Genomic DNA, 19,753 nt, shown 5'->3' with positions numbered 1-19,753 from the left:
TGCTTCTGACTGCTACAAGGTATTTTTTTGTATGCATCCACAACGTTTTATTTATTTGTTTACTGAATTGCCTCTAACTTCCCATAACAAATGATGGCACAGTGAACATCCCCTGAAATGTCCATCCTTGTGCATGCTACCTTAAGAGCCTGTGTGACAATTGCTCTAGGTCTTTTACCTAGGGGTGGTATTTCTGGGTCATGGGACATTAATACATACTTATTTTCACCCAGTGTTTGTCTGGCTTTTGTAATTTACTTGTTGGTCCTCCATAAAAGTTGTACGAATTTACATTCCTACCTATAAGGTAGGAGAGCACATAATTGGTAGATTCTAATTCTGAGATTAAAACCCCTTATTTCCTTTGTTTCTAGCAGCCATGGCAATGACCAGCTCAACACCTTGCTCATCCATGAGTAATCACACAAAAGAAAGGGTGACAATGACCAAAGTGACGCTGGAGAATTTTTATAGCAATCTTATCGCTCAACATGAAGAACGAGAAATGAGGTAAAGAATTTTAAGCAAATTGTGTCATGTTTTTGGCATTTATGTCTGGTATCAAAAGCACCTTCATTTTTTTAAAAATATATTTTATTGATTTTTTACAGAGAGGAAGGGAGAGAGATAGAGAGTCAGAAACATCGATGAGAGAGAGACAACGATCAGCTACCTCCTGCACGCCTCCCACTGGGGATGTGCCCGCAACCCAGGCACATGCCCCTGACCGGAATCGAACCCGGGACCCCTCAGTCCGCAGGCCGTCGCTCCATCCACTGAGCCAAACCGGTTTCGGCTCAAAAGCACCTTCATATTCTTGTTGAAAGGAGACAAGAATAACAGCAGCCATGTTTATAGCCTATCCCATTACAGTAGAATGGCAGTGTCATTGATTTCCAAAGCCCTTGCTATTATAACCCCCTCATTTCTACTACTGAGCCAATAACTCATATTCCATGGCAGGATAAAACAATTAATTGGTTCAAATCCTTGGAGTTCATTAAGGCAGTGTGATGTAATGGAAAGAGCAGCTCTTATGTAGTCAGACTTGGGTTTATAATCCTGCCTTTACCATGTAGTAGGCTGTATGAGGTTGGAACAAGTTCCTTCGTCTTTTTGTGTATCAGTTTCCCCATCTGGAAAATGGGGATTAGACTTAACATTTGTGAGTACCTACCATTGTGCTTTACACATAATAATCACTTTGTTAATGGTGGTAGTAGCAGCTATTGTTATTTATCTGGTGTATATTATGCATGTAGTAACTCATAATTACAATTTATTCCCAGTATTTTATTATGAAAATATTTAAAAGTGTAGATAAGTTGAAAGAATTGTACAATGGATACCCATAAATACATCATCTAAAATCTGCAATTAATCATTTGTTGTTTAAAAAATAATTTGTTGTTTTATCATCCATTCCTCTATCCATTCATTAATCTGTTTTGCTGTACATGTTTCAGATGTCAGTATATTTTACTTTCTGTTTATTTCTGCTTGTATATGAACTAGAGTTCAGTATTTTAAGGGAATAAAATTTGCATGTAATGAAATGTACAATCTTAAGGGTTACCATTCGATGAGTTTCAACAAATGCCTACACCTGTATTACTTAAACCTCTGTCAAGACATAAACCATTGCCATTGTCCCAGAAAGTTGGTTCACTCCTGGGATGTCCCTTCACCCTTAGGAACCATTGCTATGACTTTGTTTCTACCATTGATGGCCTTGCCTGTATGTTAATAGGTCCATAGAGTGAGTGTTCACTTGAGTAAGGCATCCTTCACTCATCCTGATGTGTTCAAGGTACATTCATGTTGCTATTGTGTCAGTAGTTTGTTCCTTTATATTGCTGAGTACCATTCTGTTTTTTTTTTTTACTATACCTCAGTTTGTTTATACATTCTGTTGATAAACACCTGGGTTTTTCTCAATTTTTTGCTGTTTGAATAAGTTTCTATGCACATTTGTTACAGATCTTTCTGTGAACATTTGTTTTCAGTTCCTAGGTAAATTTAGGAGTGGAGTTGCTAAGTCATAAACATATGTAGGCACATGTTTAGTTTTATAAGAAATTGCTAGACCTTTTCCCAAAATATTACCAACTGTGTCTGAGAGTTCTAGTTGCTTTACATTTTTGCTAACATTTGTGTTGTCAGTCTTTTAACTTACAGCTGTTCTTGTGGATGTTCGGTGGTATCTCACTGTTGTTTTAATTGCATTTCCCTGATGATTAATGATGTTGGACATTTCTCAGTGTGCTTTTGATCATTTGTATATTTTCTTGTGAAGTGTTTATTCATATTTTTGGCCATAGAGTTGTATGGAGTTCTTTATATATTCTAGATACTGCCCCGTGGTTATATACAAGTTTTGCAAATAGTTTCTTCCAGTCTGTGGCTTTCCGGTTCATTGTTCTAATGATGTCTTTAGGTGAGCAGAAGTTTTTAGTATTGGCATTTTTTTTCTTTTGTAGTTATTACATTCTGTGACCTCAAAGAAACCTTTGCCTACACCCAAGTCATAAGGATGTCTTATGTTTTCTTCTGGAAGTTTTATGGATTTAGTTTTTACATTTAGTACTATGATCCATCTTGAATTAATAAGTGTGTGATATGAAATAGGAGTTGAGATGGATTTTTTTCTTTTTTTTTTAATTTTTAATTTTTTATTACAAATTCAAAAGTTTATAAAGGTCTCAATTATCCGTGAATGAGTGAGATCATGTGGTATTTTTCCTTCATTGACTGGCTTATTTCACTTAGCATAATGCTCTCCAGTTGAGATGTATTTTTTTCTGTATGGATATCCAGTTATTTTAGCACTATTTGTTGCAAGGATTATTTTTCTCCCCATTCGATTGCTTTGACACTTGTTGAAAATTAAGACCATATAAGTGTGTATCTATTTCTAGGCTCTCCAGTCTGTTTCATTGTTCTATTTATCCCTGTGCCAGTATCACACTGTCTTCATTACTGTAGCCTTATGGTAACTTTTGAAGTCAGTAGTGTAAGTCCTCCACTTAGTTCTTTTTTTTTTCAAGATTGCATTGTATATTTTAGCTTCTTTGTATTTCCATATAAATTTTAGAATCATTCATTTGAGAGAGAGAGAAACATCGACTTGTTGTCCCACTTATTTATGCATTCCTTGGTTGATTCTTGTATGTGCCCTGACCAGGGATCAAAACCGAAACCTTGGCATATCAGGATGATGCTTTAACCAACTGAGCCACCCAGCCAGGGTCATTAAATACACACATACGTCCTAGCCTGTTTGGTACGGTGGATAGAGCGTCACTGAGGACTGAAAGGTTCTGGGTTCAGTACTGGTCAGGGGCATGTACCTCTACTGTAGGCTTCACCTCTGGCCCTGGTGGGGTGTGTTTAGGAACAACAACCAGTCGATGTATGTCTCTCACATAGATGTTTCTCCTTCTCTGTCTCTCCCCCTCCCTTCCACTCTCTCTAAAATCAATGGAAAAATATTCTTGGATGAGGATTAACAACAACAAAAAATTAAATACGCACATAGATGGAAAGACTAATACAGTGAACTACTATATAGTCATTCCTCAGATTCAGTAATTATCAAGACTTCACTAAATTTGTTTCATCATTTATATTTTATTTTTTCTTGTTATTGTGTTTTAAAGCACATTTCAAACATCTGCCATTTCAATCCTGTGTACTTCAGTATGCATCTTGAAAAACATGGCCACTTTCTTGTATAATCACAGTGCCGCCACGAATCTTACTGAGTCCAGTAGTTCAATGGTATCGTCTCACAGAGGATGTCAAGCCTCCTTTCAGGCTATGCTTGCCATTTTGGTGTCTTCAAGGTCTTCGTTGACTTGGCCCCAGTACATCATTACCAGGGATTATCCTGTATGATAGGCCTTTTCTGGATATACTAGGAACCCAGTGCATGAATTCATGCACCTTGAAAGGAACTGTGGGCTGCAGAGGCTGCGGTGAGCACAGGGGCGGGCCTGGGCCCACCCTCCGTGCCCTTGCCTGGCCCCTCCCACTGCACCCCCTGGTCTCCTGTCTGCCAGCAGCCCTGCTCCCGCTGCCTCCACTCCCGTGTGCTGATGGCCCCGGCCCCACTGGCACCCGCTGATGGCGTGGAGAGATTGGGGCCCCAATCATCCCTCAGGAGCAAGGGGAGGTGGAGAAGCCCTGAGGGGTGATGGGAGCTGGCAGCCGCCGCCTGCACCCGCTGACAGTGACGAGTGATTGGGGCCTGCCCTGGATACCGGCAGTAGGTGCTAGCGGTGGCTCCAGCGCCGGCAGCAGGTGCGAGCGCTGGGCGCGACCGTGGCACAGGGGGAGCAAAGAATTTTCAGTAACCACCAGAGGCTTGCCCCAATGATAGCAACCGGCACCCCACCTTGGTCTGGCGCCCCTGCTCACCTGCTCCACCATCCTGCCATGGCCGAGCGCCATGTTCTGTGCTCTGCCGCCTGCTGCCGACACCCACCATGTTCTGCGTATACCCCCTGGTGGTCAGCACACGTCATAGCAATTGGTTGTTTCACCTAATATTTGCATATTAGGGTTATGTATGTGTATGCGTGTGTGTGTGTGTGTGTGTGTATTCTCTAATGAAAGAATCTGTGTTCAAGGGGTTGATTCTGATAACTTTACTCTCAGTCAGGTGTTCTGAAACGAATTTAATTACACTTGCGATAAAGCTGTGCAAAACTTCTCAGTTTGAATTTAGATTTAAAATGTAGTCAGACCTTGTATGCATATATGCATAACCCATGGACACAGGGGGAAAAATGGGGACATATGTAATACTTTCAACAATAAAGAAGTATTTAAAAAAAAGAAAGAAAAAGAAAACAGAATAAAATATAGTCAGAAAGCCCTGGTTGGGAAGCTCAGTTGGTTAGAGCATCATCCCAATTTGCTAAGATTGAGGGCTCGATCCCTAGTCAGCGTACATACAAGAATCAACCAATGAATGCATAAATAAGTGGAACAACAAATTAATGTTTCCCCTTCTCTCTCTCTCTTCTCTCTTCCCGCCTCTCTTTTCTTTTATTTTCTTGTCTTGTCTTTTAGTTTTTGCTTCTCTGTCTATCTTTTTTTATCCTCACCCAAGGATATTTTTCCATTGTTGTTGTTTTTTTTAGAGAGAGAGAGAGAGTGGAAGTGCGGGGGAGAGACAGAGAGAGAAACATCAATGTGAGAGAGACATAGATTGGTTGCTTCCTGCATGCACCCTGACTAGGGCCTGGGTCCTCTCTCTCTCAATAAATTTTTGAAAAATAAACTATAGTCAAAAGGAGCTGTCTTTGTGACACACATTGTGTGATAGCACTTTTGACTTCTAGCCCAGTCTGATGTGGTCATTCAGAAAACATGTAGTTGGAAGATATGATAATATTTGACACTCAAGGCACAAAAAGAGCGGAACATGGTTGAGTTCTTACAGTTCTTGCTATTGATTGTTTGACTCTTATTCTTCTCTACTTCAACTATTTAACCACTGAAAGGCAATTAATTTACATTCCTGAAACTACCAGTAGTACAGCCTTCTCACTCCAGTACATGAGCACACATAGAGGCATATCCCAAGATATCCTGGGAACTAGGAGAAGAAAAGTGGGATCGCAGTCATGCAGATTCTTACTTCTTCCCATCGGGGGCAGAGTAGATCTTTTTACTTCCTGAGTGTTTAGACACAAATTCTTACTCATCATCTGATCCTGTCGGTTTGTAATATGATTTCTAACAATATATTCATTTAAACTAAATAGTATTATTGTAATACATATTCATTGACCACAAGGAAACTCATTGTCTTTCCATGTTCCTCTTCTGTGTTTCTTATCTTGGTTAGTGGCATCATTGTCCTCCCACAGAAGAAGTTCTAAGATCTTTCCCTTGACTTCCATTGCCAGTTGGTCATCTTTGCAATAGCTCTGTTCACTTCACTCTAGGTTTCCAGTCCTAGTTCCAGATCTTTACTGCACAGCTGAATCCTTACAATAGCTTTTAATTTGCTGTCTGTGCTTTTCCTGCTAGTCCATTAGCTCATTACTGCTGGTTGCCATTCTAAAATAGAAATCTCATCACATCACTCCTTTGTGCACAAGTCTCTGTCAGTTCTCAGTCATCTGCAGACTAAGAGCCAGGCACGCAGAAGTGCTGTGCGCCCAGACATGCTAGACTGCATGCTGTTACTTCATGTGCCCTGTACTCTTCCTCCTCTTTGCCTGCTCACATTGCCTGTCTTCTGGAATGCTGAGTGGTGGAGGGGAGATCCCAGCCCATTTGCTTTCATTGATTATGCTGAATAAGTAAAGGTTATAGGGAATTGGTTGTAAGGAAGTTTTATTTCTTTTGGTTTTATCAAATCAGTATTAAAATAGATAAAAATATTCTTGAATACAGTTTCTAAATTCAGTACTCCAAGGATTTAGAATTCTTAAGGTTTTTCCCTCCCTTTTTATTGAATTTATTGGGGTGACACTGGTTAACAAAATTATACAGGTTTCAGGTGCACAATTCTACATACATCATCTGTACGCTGTATTGTGTGTTCACCACCCCAAGTCAGGTCTCTGCCCATCTCCATTTATCCTCCCCATACCCTACTCCACCTTCCTCCATTCCCCACTCCTCCCAGCAGTCACCATCCTATTGTCTCCATGACTTTTTTCTCTCTTTTTGGGGGGCTTTTTTACTCAATCTCTCCCCCTCCTCACCTCACAGGTGCCCCCCCCCACCAATTACCTTTCTTGCATATCCAAATTCTGCATTTTATCTTCGTTGTTTATTATTCTTTGTGGCAAGGAGGAGGAAGAAGATGTGAAAATAAAGGAAGTAGGTATCGGGGAGAGGGAGAGAAACACCCTGATATGAGGTTATCAAACACCAGCTGTTTGTGGTTTGTTAAGGAGGAAATACAGTTCTGACAGGGAAAAAAAAAGAGAGAGAACTTTTCATTTCGAAATAAGATTGTTGCATTAACATACAGTCTGTTTCAAAATGTAGAACTAATGAATGGGAATCTTTTCATTTGTCTTAGTAACTAATTTGTTACTTTAATGAGATCTTTTAAGATCTACCTGTTTTTGTCATTAAAAAACAATTCTTATGTTTGTATACGCTTTCCAGAAAATTACATTCATATATTATTTCACATGTTTATTTATTTTTAGACAGAAGAAGTTAGAAAAAGTGATGGAAGAAGAAGGCCTAAAGGATGAAGAGGTAATTAAAATCAGAATTTTTTTCCCTTGAAACTCAGCATGGGAGGCTGTATCCTGTTCAGCACGTTGTTAGTCTGAGAGCCCATGCCCGGGAAGGCTCTGCGTAGCAGCCCCGCGGGCGGCTGTGTGCTTCTGGGCGGAGGCCCTCGTCCTTAACGAGTAAGCCGCCAGGAGAGGAACCTCTCCGGGTACAATCGTAGCAAGTCAGTTCGCATTAACTTAGAATTCCAAGAAAAGGAAGAGATGAAACCAATTTAAAATGTTAAAAAGCACAGGATAGCATCTTTACAGAATTCACTGGAGAGGCTCCATAGAAGTGGGACAAACTTCTGAAATCATATTCAAGGCAGGTCAGCCCTTTCCTCTGTGCCTCCGATGTGGTGGGGAGCACAGTTAATGACTGCGCAGGGACCTGAAGTGGCAGTGGAAATGCTTACAAAAATAGGAATAGGTTACAGAACCCAGGAAAATGGTGAAAAGTACCCCAGACTTACAGAGATAATAGAAAACTAGGTGGTAAAATGAACTGCAATGTGTAAAAAACCTAGAGGGAAATGAAACACACACACACTTTTCGATAATGAAGGTTAAAGGACAATGTGGGTCATCCCTCCTTCGTTAGAAGGGCTGGAATGGTGGATGGCTGAGGGAGGTGGGTGACGCGCCCCGAGGGGAGGCACCCACTCTGTTCAGTGTGGTGTGGTTCTGTATCTGAAGGTTGGGGGGTGGAGGGGGGGAGTGAGCACTGGTGTGGTTCTGGTTTCCAGATGGGTAAAGTCACAAGTATGACTTTGTTGGGGAATTTCAATTCCTCCCCCTCTCCCCTCTCCCCCTTTATTTAAACATTAGAAACGACTCAGGCGATCAGCTCATGCTCGGAAGGAAACAGAGTTTCTTCGTTTGAAGAGGACAAGACTTGGATTGGAAGATTTTGAGTCCTTAAAAGTAATAGGCAGAGGAGCATTTGGTGAGGTAAAAACCCCACAGCTACAGCTACTTATCCAAAGCGAAAGCCCACAGCACCTCAAAGCTTCTTATGTGCCATGAGCTCCTGACTGTTGACATAAGTGAAATATGGGGTAGCCCCACACCCTCACGGCTCTGTCTGCCTCCTCTTCCCCGCTCCACTGTCCCAGCTCTCAGGTTGTTTTTCTCTGATGATGTTGATGTTTTAAATATTGATGTAGGAGAGTTGAAAGGTAGAAGGGAACCAATACTTATTATATTGTTTTTCTCCTGTAATCATGACAGTAACTGATGGGTGACTCAGAGGGGATATATGTTGAAGTGTCACAGCCATTGACACTGCAACATAACATCCAGTGGTACCAGAAGTCAGCCCAAGTTTCCTGATCTTAAAGCTCTTGTTTTTCCCAGTATGTAACAGGTTGCCTCTCCAGGAGTGAGCTAAAAGCATATCTCCACTCTATATTTTTTCCTGCAAGACTGGTACAGCTCTAAAAAGATGGCCCTGAGGGACAGGATTTGTAGAAATGAGCTATGTAGATAGTGGCAGAGAGTTGAGAGAATATGTAGCTTTGTCCCAGCTAATCTTGCAGATGCATCCTGCTTGGTCACAAGAGCAGTCTGGTGAGGAGGGTGTGCATGAGCCCATGCAATGTCATTTCCGTTAATGGAAAACATCCAGAGTGGCCACAGTTTCATTATCTATAATAATAAAAGCGTAATAAGCTAATTAGACCAGACGACCTTCCATTCGAAGCCAGGGTTGTGAGGGAAGCCCAGGTCCCGGGTGCCAGAGGGAAGCCGGTGCTGGCAGCCAGGGGCAGGGGAAGACCTGTTCTTGCACGAATTTCGTGCATCGGGCCTCTAGTCTTTGTATAATAGGTATGGCAACCCTGTACCCTCGGGGAAATGTAAGTGTATATTCAAAAGCACAGGTGGAAGAGTAAATTGATCCCTGTGCATTCAGAATCTCTGTTGGCCCTTAAGAGAGGGAAATGGACAGTACCACGTCTAAATTGCTTTCTGCTCAGTGAGGAAGGGACATGGGGCTCAAGCAGGAAAAGAAAGGTGTGGGGAGAAGAAAACATACATGTGCTGGGAGAGGAAGGGAAGGATGTGCAGGGAATTGCCAGAGGTTTTTTGGGGGGGTTGTAGACTCTTAATTTTCTTTTCATTGATTTATTTATTCTCTCTGAAAAACATTGGAAAATTAAGAAGAGAGGAAAACTGCATAAAATCCCATTTCCCTAGTTATATTTAGTTTTTTTCCTTCAAGACATTCTTCCTACACATGAGCTTTTGCTGTTGTTTTAAACATTGCTGTAATCACTTACTTAGGTTTTCTGAGCCGACTGCATGACATGAGCCACGGGTTTAATGAGTCCTTAAGTTTGAAAGTGAGGGTCCTGAGTTAGGTCGTTTTGTCCTATTAGGGAGCCAAAGCAGATGTTTCCAGCACTGATTTCACTGGGTGTAAAATATCTATTTTGGACTTCAGAAAGCATCTTATTTTGCTTTGTTCTTGCTAGTTGCTTATATTAAAATTGTTACACTTTTTGCCCGACTGGCATGGCTCAGTGGTTGAGCATCAACCTATGAACCAGGAGGTCATGGTTCGATTCCTGGTCAAGGGCACATGTCCGGTTGCAGGCTCAATCCCCAGTGGGGGGCATGCGGGAGGCAGCCAGTCAATGATTCTCTCTCATCATTGATGTTTCTATGTCTTTCTCCCTCTCCCTCCCTCTCTGAAATCAATGGAAATATATTTCTAAAAATATTTTTATACTTTTTCAGTTTAAATATTACTTCCTATAACACATGAAAGCATTAGCTTGGCATTGTGAACTTCTAACTTGGCATTCTTTTAATAACTTTTAGGTTCGGCTTGTTCAGAAGAAAGATACAGGGCATGTGTATGCAATGAAAATACTCCGTAAAGCAGATATGCTTGAAAAAGAGCAGGTAAAGCACAATTGTAGTTGGGATTTTAGTTAGTTGATGAACTTTTTGTCTCCTAAAACTGTTCTTTTTGCTTATTTGAAATGTATATTCTTATTACAGTTTTCTTTAGCTCTGTCATGTATGAATATTTGTAGAATATTACTTTTTTTATCCAACAAAGAAGTAGTAGTTACATATATTTTAAAAGTACAAATAATATTTCTATGTTATATGCAATCTTTTAAAAAGTTGAAAGCCTATTAGAGAAGCACCCGTTCTCTATGAATCCCAGTTGATCATAGTTGTCTTTGTAATGAGCCAATTTTGAGGTAACACTCGATGTGGTGGCGTGTTCCTTACTGGGAGCTGAGAGAGAGAAACTGTACGCACACCTTGGGACTGAGGCTTAGGCGTTAGAATTTGGGATTTGCCATCTCAGTGTGACTTAGCGTACTTCATTCTGTACACTGACACCAAAGTTGGATTTTCAGAGTAGCTTCTCTTCACCTGGAAGAGAAGTCTTTCTGAATGAATTTGATAAAATATGAAATGGCAGAGCAGTGTAGATTCTTCATTCATGAATAAGAACACTTTCTAAAGCCTAAGCCTACTTTGCAAATAGATTTATAAGATACGTAAGTAGTTTATGCAAAATAAATTTTAAATATTGGACAGTGTATTAAGAAAGAGACTGCAGACATTCTGTAAATCTAGTTTAAGTTAGCTGCTTGCTCAAGAACAGATGATGGTGGGTGATGCCTGCAGATACCCTGTGAAAGACCCGATGCTGCAGGAGGACAAGGAGAGCTCAGACACAGCCCATGAGCAGGATGGAGGCTGGCCCCGCCCGGCCCTTTCTGCCTCTTCAGAGGAGGTGCAGTCACTGAGGCTTCATTTAAGTCCCAGCTCGACACTTGGAGTTTATATTTTCTCTTTAATTTTCATGTTACCCAGAAGCTTTAGACTCCCAGGAATTTCCATTGAGAGTATCAAATACCCTGGCATAAGTCTTCAGACACTATAGTTTATGCTAACACCAACCTATTAAAAATGCACACACCCTATTTATATTTTATCTAAAAATTTGTGTGTGGTTTGGCTGTAAGCACTAAAAGAGTTTCAGTTGATCCTGAAAAGGAAACTGTAAAACTGTATTGATTAGTCAGAATATTTTGTATTTCACAAGTACATTTTATTTTTACCAGACTGTTTCCCATAGGTTTACCCAAGGCTCAAAACCCCTCTTTATCAAATAATTCACATTCAGTTAACATTGTAAAGAACACACATCATATTCTCATTTGTTAGTCCTTCTTAGCATGTGCCAGTTCCGTAGCCTGGTGACAGAGATGATTCAGACACTGTCAACCATTTTCTCAAAGACTGTACCTTCTTCAGAATTAATTGCTAAAGTGTTTCTACATGAAAGTAAAGAAAGTGTTGGTTAGAATTAGGATTTGAGTCCATCTTGCCGTTGAACCTAACTCCCTAAGGAAGTGGTTCTCAACCTTCTGGCCCTTTAAATATAGTTCCTCATGTTGTGACCCAACCATAAAATTATTTTTGTTGCTACGTCATAACTGTAATGTTGCTACTGTTATGAATCGTAATGTAAATATCTGATATGCAGGATGGTTTTAGGCGACCCCTGTGATAGAGTCGTTCGACCGCCAAAGGGGTCGCGACCCACAGGTTGAGAACCGCTGCCCTAAGGTTTGACCTCAGGGTGGTCAGTTAAAGTCACTGGCCCAGGCTCTCCCTGGCTAGCCATCCTGAAAGAGGAGCAACTGGTTATACTGGGTCGGATGGAAGTAGACCAGTGCACGGCCATCACTTTTGAGTGTGGCCGGCAGAGTTTAGGCTCAGAGCCTACCTTTTTGCAGGCATAGGTAGGTGCCTTATTCAGAGGAAAAGGTTTTTGTTTGCTTTTACCAAACTGAGCAAGAGTTAGAGCTGCCCACTGAGAATTCAGACTGTTACTCTGTCCCACAGGATGGACAGTTTTGCTGCTTGGGAAATAAATGCTAAAGGATAAGAGACCAGCATTTAGCTAGTTTCTTCATGTTTCTCTCCCAGCACAAAAGGAAAACCTCCAGTTGTGATGCCAAGTCTAGTGTTAGCATCGGAGAGAAGACTGACTTGTGTCTCTGTTTTCCTAGTGCCCAGGTAGCAGCTCATTAAATATTTAAGGAGCAGGGGAAGGGGAACTTCTGGTGGGAGTTGCACCTCTGGCTCTTCTGTCCGTTACCCTCTATCCACCTGACTCCACTCCTAGATCTTGACGTCCTAGCTGCCGATTCAGCCCCAGGAGAGAAGGGCAAGGGGAGCTCCCAGGGACTGTAGCTTTCCCCTCGACACACAGGGAATGTTGTAGTCACCTTCTGTCCCCCAACGCGAGCGGTGCTCTGCAGCAGGGAGTAGCCTTAGCAGGAGCCGGGGAGCAGAGGCAGGTGAGGGCTGCTTTGTACTGTCTTTGTGTCTGGTAATGACTGTGTCAAAGCCACGACTGCTGTTCAGCAAGTGGCATTAGTGTTTTCTAAAAGCTTTGGTCCTGTGTTAAAGCTGAGCAAAGGCAGTAGCTTTACCGGGCGTTGTCGTGATTCATACACTGTCCTTATCACCCTGTGTCCCATTTTCCCACCCTCGTGCTGCAAGGGAGATGTAAGAATGTATGTTTTCTGCTATTTAAAAATGTCTTGAACAATTTCAGTAGCAATTGAAAACTCAAATAGTAAGTAAACTCCATTGCCTTCAGGCCCCTGGGAGTTAGCAGGGAAGAATGAGCAGGAGAGGTGTCAGACAGGAGAAGGGGGAGGATTTGTGTCCATAGGGAAGAGTGCATGGCTTTGCTAAAGACATTCCAATAAAAAAACAAGCAATAGAACACTGCGTGAGTTTGCCAACAGGAGTGCCAGTTTGTGAACCTCGATACATCTTTGCCTCTGAACATACTGTAAACCCAAGCCCTGTGGCATGTTAAGACCAAAATATCTCTTCAAGGATTGGACTGGGTTTAATAAATTTAAGTCTTATTCAACCCAACTTTGCATCTTGTGACACTTACATAAGAGGAGAGGGGGTGGGATTTGATAATATGCAGCACTGTTTTGATCACTGTTATATATTAAATTAGATAAGGCAAATTTCATAATAAAACATTATTTTAATGAATTCCAGTTCTCCCAAACCTTCGGCAACTTGGTCTCCTTAGCTAGATATTTCAGTAAGAGTAGGAAACGGGAAATGTCATACATCTGAACCTAAAACTTCCCTTAGGTGTTCTTATATTTCAGTTCAGTAAGAATTTATTGAGCACATCCTCTGTGCCTAGCAGCGCCCTACATGCTGTGGTATCATAGTGTTCTAGAACCATCATTGCCGATACCTTTGCACACCTGGACCAGGACTTGTTTAGAGAGTCTCATCTTGAGACTTACCTTTATCATAAAAGATTACATTAGTCGCCCCCTTATCTGCAGTTTCATTTTCCGTGGTTTCAGTTACCTGTGGTCAGCTGTGGTCTGAAAACATTAAATGGAAAGTTCCAAAAATAAACACTTTATACATTTTAAGTTGAGCACCGTTCTGAGTAGTGTGATGTCATCTTGCACCATCCTGCTCCATCTGCCTGGCATATGAGCCTGCCTTTGCCCGTGTGTCTACGCTGTGCTGTTAGCCACCGAGTAGCCGTCTCGGTGATGCGGTGCACTGATGTGGTGTAGCAGGGCTTGTAGAATGGCCCTAAGCATGAGAGTAGTGATGCTGGCAATCAGGTATGCCACAGAGAAGCCGTAAGCGCTTCCTTTAAGTGAAAAGGTGAGTACAGTGCGATAGGATATTTGGTGAGAGAGACCATGTTCACATAAGTTTTATCACAGATATTGTTATAATTGTTCTATTTTATGATGAGTTATTGTTGTTAATCTCTTACTGTGCCTAATTTACAAGTTAAGTTTTATCATCAGTATGAAAGCATAGTATATATAAGGTTCCATGCTATCCTTGGTTTCCGGCATCCACGCGGGGTCTTGGAAAGTATCCCTCTCCGGTAAGGAGGGACTACGGTATGAGAACAAAAAGATGCAAAATCATAGTAATTTTGACTAATCAGAGGTTGATTTTTAGCACTGTTAAAGTTGCCATTTGCATTACAGCCATTCATTTTGCCATTTTAAAAAACTTTCATCACTTAATTTTTCATTATCAAATATCTTCAAGTCTAATGTTGTCAATTTTGAGTTAGTAGGTTTGCCTAAGTATAAATTAGATCTTTTGCATCATCACAGTTTAATACTCAAAATAGTATTTAAATTGTTTAAAGCAAATATACAGTCTAATAAAGCAGAGCAAGTCTTGTCATTAATCAAATGCATATACCTCCAGGTTGGCCACATTCGTGCGGAGCGTGACATTCTAGTGGAGGCAGACAGTTTGTGGGTTGTGAAAATGTTCTATAGTTTTCAGGATAAGCTAAACCTCTACCTAATCATGGAGTTCCTGCCTGGAGGTAATTACTTGACGATGAAAGGTCATTTTTCCTTTTTGTTCTGTGGTTTCTTACCTCAATTAACCCTCCTTTCTAATCCGTGCTCACAGAGTTACTTTCTCTATCTTTTTTAGGTCTGTAAAGGAAGTCAATAACCTGTCTTGTGCTGGGTGCCTTTCTACAATTCTTAGTGCCATAAAAGTAACCTTCTCATTCATTCTCATGATTCCAGATGGACATTTCTTTCTTTTTCTTCTAAATATATAGGAATAAACTAGGGACTCTGCCTGCTCTCCTGTCAATGGGAATCATGTATAATCAGTTACCTAAGTGAAAAAATTGAAACTATAACATTCTTTGCTTCAATTCTTTTGTTTCCTTTTCTATAACATACTAATAAGGAGTGAATTTCTCATTACCTGTATTAGTAGCCAGCTTCAGTTTCTCATTTCTGAAATTTTAAGTTTATGTAACTCAGCATGTATATCTCCTGAGGCAGCTCCAAACAAACCCAGAGCAGGACATACCATTTCTTCTGGGAAACACAGTCTGTCCCCAGCGAGCAGATGAACTGTGAGCAGACGGGTGGGGAAAAAAAGAAAAGTTTTTCTTTTTTTGATCTACAGCAAAGCAACTATTGTGGCATAACCTTTTGATCTTATGACAGCCTTTAGTTAGATCTAGGGTGGGTCATCAGTAATTTTTTTTATTAACAATTGATGAAGATGAGAAAAGAGACTGATAGCGTAAGGACAAACTTTATTATTTAGATGCCAATTGTTAAATAGTCACCAGCCCCTGGACATGTGCTCCCCAGGCCTTACCTGCACAATCTCCCATAGCCTCCCATGTCTCCTGGACCCTGCCCTTTGCCCTGGGTGGAGCTGGCCTACAGAGCCATAGACCATCTGGCCTGAGCTCTCTGATCTGGACAGGCTCCCCAGGTGGGGCCATTGGTGTCTCTCCTGGGCCAGTGTAAGGCCATGCGGCTCCCTCAGAGCTGGACTGAGGACAGTATCCCCGTGCCACTAGTGTGTCTCCAGACAATGTGTGGCTGCCAGGAGTGCGTAGGGATTCATATTTTTCAAGTCTTGGGTCAAAAAAGAGAGCATGTTAATAAAAGGTTTGATTATTTTTTGCCTGGGGGTAAAATATCCACTTTTCTCTAAGAATTTAAAGTCCCCCAAAAGTTATAAATGAAATGAAATTTAAAAAGCAGCACGATGCTCTGTTAACACCAGGTTTCTTTCTCTTTTCCCTATTTTCTAACATAGATGGCTTTTTATGAGATCTAAACTGAGCCCTTCCTGTTTCTCTAAGCGTTAACTACTTGTGCATGTTTGCTTTGTTAGGATCAGAACCTTTGTGTTGCCAGTTTATGTTGCTGGTATTAAGCAGAAAGAATTACGTTTTGACTTTGCAGAAAACAAGGAGGTTACCTTTAATTGCTGAACTATTGATGCTGTGTTGTAAAAATTGCATAAAGCATATTAGTGTATATTTAAATACAATAAAACACTGGACGAAAAAACCCCCTGATCTTGGGAGATGATCAGTGTGCACTTTGGGGAGGCAACTCTCGCACGGTCTCTGTGGAGATGTTCACTTTAGCTTCTGCGGACAAGCACTTTGCTGCCTTTGAAAGTAGAAGTTGGAGAGCTTGTTTCCAGCCTCCCCAGTGTTTACCTTTCTCTGTAACAATGGCAGTTTATCCCATGTGGAAATGCCATTTGGTCCTAGAGAAGCTTGCAGATATTTGTGCGAAGTTAAAAGTGAAGTAGCTTTTATTCCCAGTTCAAAAATTTATCATAAGCAAATTTCCTTTTTTTTTTTTTTTAATGTGAGAGAAGTTTTCTTTTTCTCTCAAAGTAAAGCGGAAACCATAGCTCGGTGGCAAGCATCAGTTAGCTCAGGCGGAAGTGCTTTGCTCCCGTGCGGTGAACTTTACCTGTAGAAACGACTTCCTGTTTCTGCCCATAGTGGTAGTGTGTGTCAGGCTCTGGAACACAGCAGAGGCCTTATGCTGGCAGGTAGGAGGGCAGGCACACCTGAAAACTGGCTTACTCATGTGCTGTGTGTGTGTGGTGGTTTTGTATCTTCTTGTTTACAGGGGACATGATGACCCTCCTGATGAAAAAAGACACTTTGACAGAGGAGGAGACTCAGTTTTATATAGCAGAGACAGTGTTAGCCATAGACTCCATTCACCAGCTTGGATTCATCCACAGAGACATCAAACCAGACAACCTTCTCCTGGACAGCAAGGTACCACGGGGCGGGTGGGGCGGGTGCGGAGCAGCATGACTCAGGTGTATTTACCAATCTGAGCAGCCTCTGCTTTACACCTGCACTGCCATGGCAGTCACTGTAGGGAAGCTGTGGAGCTGTGAACTACCTTGTGTGTTTTTCTCTCTCTTTCTTTTAAAATGTATCTTTATTTCAGAGAGGAAGGGCGAGAGAGAGAGAGAGAGAGAGAGAGAGAGAGAGAGAAAGGAAAAGAAACAACAGTGATGAGAGAGAATCATTGATCGGCTGCCTCCTGCACACCCCCTACTGGGGACTAAGCCTGCAACCCAGACATGAGCCTGATTGGAAATTGAACTGTGGTTCCTGGTTCATAGGTCGATGCTCAACCACTGAGCCACACTGTCTGGGCCTCTCTTTTTTAAAAAAAAAAAAAACAGGTACGTTTGCTGTTACCTCCTTTCTCTGAAAGGTTTATGATTCTATAATTTTTAAAATAATTTTATTTATTGATTTGAGAGAGAAACATGGATTTGTTGTCCTACTTATTTATGCATTCATTGGTTGATTCTTGTATGTGCCCTGACTGGGGATTGAACCCACAACCTTGGCATATCGGGATGATGTTCTAACCAACTGAGCTACTCGGCCACGGCATGATTCTGTTATTTGATTGAATGTTTTAAAAATAAAGGACATTTGAAAATGATTAAGAGTAAAATTGATTTAGAACGTTATTTTGTAATAAAGCCGAAGATCATCATCTTTCCTCAGCAGATACTTACATCGACGCATCACGTACTCAGAACCCCTCTGTCGGGCAGCCTCATCAGTCAGGCACCCAGCCACGAACCTGGAAGTGAGGCACAGCAGCAAGCACCACACCCTTTGTCACAAGTTCAGATTCCAGATCTTATGCCCTCTGTTTAAGAGGCTGCTCACGCCGAAACCGGTGTGGCTCAGTGGATAGAGCTGCGGACTGAAAGGTCCCAGGTTCGATTCCGGTCAAGGGCATGTACCTCGGTTGCGGGCACATCCCCAGTAGGAGATGTGCAGGAGGCAGCTGATCGATGTTTCTCTCTCATCGATGTTTCTAATTCTCTATCTCTCTCCCTTCCTCTCTGTAAAAAGTCAATAAAAAAATATATTAAAAAAAAAAAAAGGCTGCTCAGCCCCTGTAACGGTCGTCTTATATTTATCGTTAGACATGCAAACGAGCTCACTTGCTTGGGTCTTAAACTCACAGCAGATCCGCAGAGAACCCCCTGTGCTGGGTGGTTGCTGGGTCCTCCTGGGAAGCCTCTCCACCTCTGGGCCTCACCTACCTGTAAAGTGAACATACTGATCAAGAGACGCTCCGAAGTTCTTGCCTTCTGTTCTGTTACGTGTAATTGTTTTAAGTAGAAAAGTAAATTTATAACTTTCTTGCTGTGCTAAAAAACCGGAATTTTTTTCTTTAAAAACCCTTATCTTTCTGTTTCAAAAGGGCAGGAGATTTGTCAGATAATTTCTTCTGGTTAGTAGCTCTTCCTTCGTTATAAGAATAATGCACATACACAGTAGGAATTTGAGCAATGCAGAGAGTTACAAAGAAGAAAAGTACTGATAATCTCATTGTTCAAAGATAAGCACTATTTTGGTATAATAGCTTCAGTATCTTTTGTTTGTGTCAATAATTTTTATACAATTAGATCCTCAAAGTAAATAGCTTGGTATTCTTGGTATTTAAAATGCTAATGTATATGAGAATATTTTCCTGTGTCATTAAGTCTAGATATATTTTTAATAAGGCACTGGCCCTACTTCGTTGGTCTTGGGTTCACAGGCACTGGTCCTGTACCGCCGATGCCTTAGTGCTGGCGTAGTTGTACCCTGTAGTCTATGTAAAGGTTCAGCAAACGTTGAAGGCTAAATCTTAGGGAGGCATGGAGGGCCCTGCTAGGGGCACATTTGCTCTCTGTAATATGCTAGCCCAGACTTGTAGAATAAATGTTCTCACAAGCAGGCTCATTTGTGTGTTCAGCCATATAGTTTGTTGAATTGAAAATGTAGCAGTTTTGAGTTTCTGCTGTATACTCAGAATAGCTACAGAATTCCCTGAAAAATGTAGACTTGCATAACATTTGCTCCAGGCACTGCTCTTTAAGACACACTCTTTTCTTAGAGGTGTCCAGGTAAAACATGTAATTATGAGAACTACGAATTAAACTCTGTTCCTTGACTTGTAGAACAAGTTATTTGCAGATCTGAAAACAAAGATACCAGGTTAATAGGCTCAAAGCTATCTTTGTTTGGCAGTGTCACACACACACACCCCTAATGGGGTTTATTCCCCCCCCCCCCCAATACTGATTTCAGAGAAGAAAGGAGAAGGAAAGAAAGACAGAAACATCAATGAAGAGAGAGAATCATTGACTGGTTGCCTCCTGCACACCCCACACTTGGGATCGAGCCAGCAACCCAGGCATGTGTCCTGACAGAATGGAACTGTGTCCTGATTCAAGGTGGACACCCAACCCCTGAGCCATGCCAGCCGGGATCTAATGGAGTTTCTTTAAAAACAAAACAAAATAAAACCTGTCCTCTGAGCAGGGCTGCTGTAGCCTTGTCCCCTGGGAAATTGTATGTTAGGGCCTGAAGGAAGGTGGTAGCATGGAATGACCGCACACGTTGAAGTCATCGGGGCTCAGACGGCCACGCCACTTCTGAGTGTGTGACCTTGAGCCGCGCAGATCACTGAGCATCCGGAGTCCCTCCCCTGTTTTGGGGCTCACCTCCTCTACTTGCAATTTAACCATCAAGAACACCTGCCTCTTTCTTAGGGCTAGTTATGTGCCAGGCACCAAGTTAGGAGCCTTGTATGCGTGAATTCTCCATTCATGCT

At 41.6% G+C, this 19,753-nt stretch overlaps 1 protein-coding gene across 4 annotated transcripts in view; it reads left to right on the top strand.

Annotated features, from left to right (window-relative positions):
* The first annotated feature begins 375 nt into the window (after window positions 1–375).
* STK38 (serine/threonine kinase 38) overlaps window positions 376–19,753 on the top strand; it is a 109,752-nt gene continuing 90,374 nt past the window's right edge. For all 4 annotated transcript variants that reach the window (XM_015560865.1, XM_015560864.1, XM_015560863.1 and 1 more), the window contains exons 1-6: window positions 376–510; window positions 7,182–7,233; window positions 8,082–8,204; window positions 10,077–10,160; window positions 14,523–14,646; window positions 16,736–16,890. In XM_015560865.1, the coding sequence (XP_015416351.1) occupies window positions 380–510; window positions 7,182–7,233; window positions 8,082–8,204; window positions 10,077–10,160; window positions 14,523–14,646; window positions 16,736–16,890 (669 nt within the window). In that variant the 5' untranslated portion in view covers window positions 376–379. The remainder of the gene's footprint in view (window positions 511–7,181; window positions 7,234–8,081; window positions 8,205–10,076; window positions 10,161–14,522; window positions 14,647–16,735; window positions 16,891–19,753) is intronic.

Source organism: Myotis davidii, unplaced genomic scaffold, assembly GCF_000327345.1.
Source record: "Myotis davidii unplaced genomic scaffold, ASM32734v1 scaffold1036, whole genome shotgun sequence".
Taxonomy (NCBI): domain Eukaryota; kingdom Metazoa; phylum Chordata; class Mammalia; order Chiroptera; family Vespertilionidae; genus Myotis; species Myotis davidii.
This window is presented reverse-complemented; position numbering and strand designations above follow the sequence as displayed.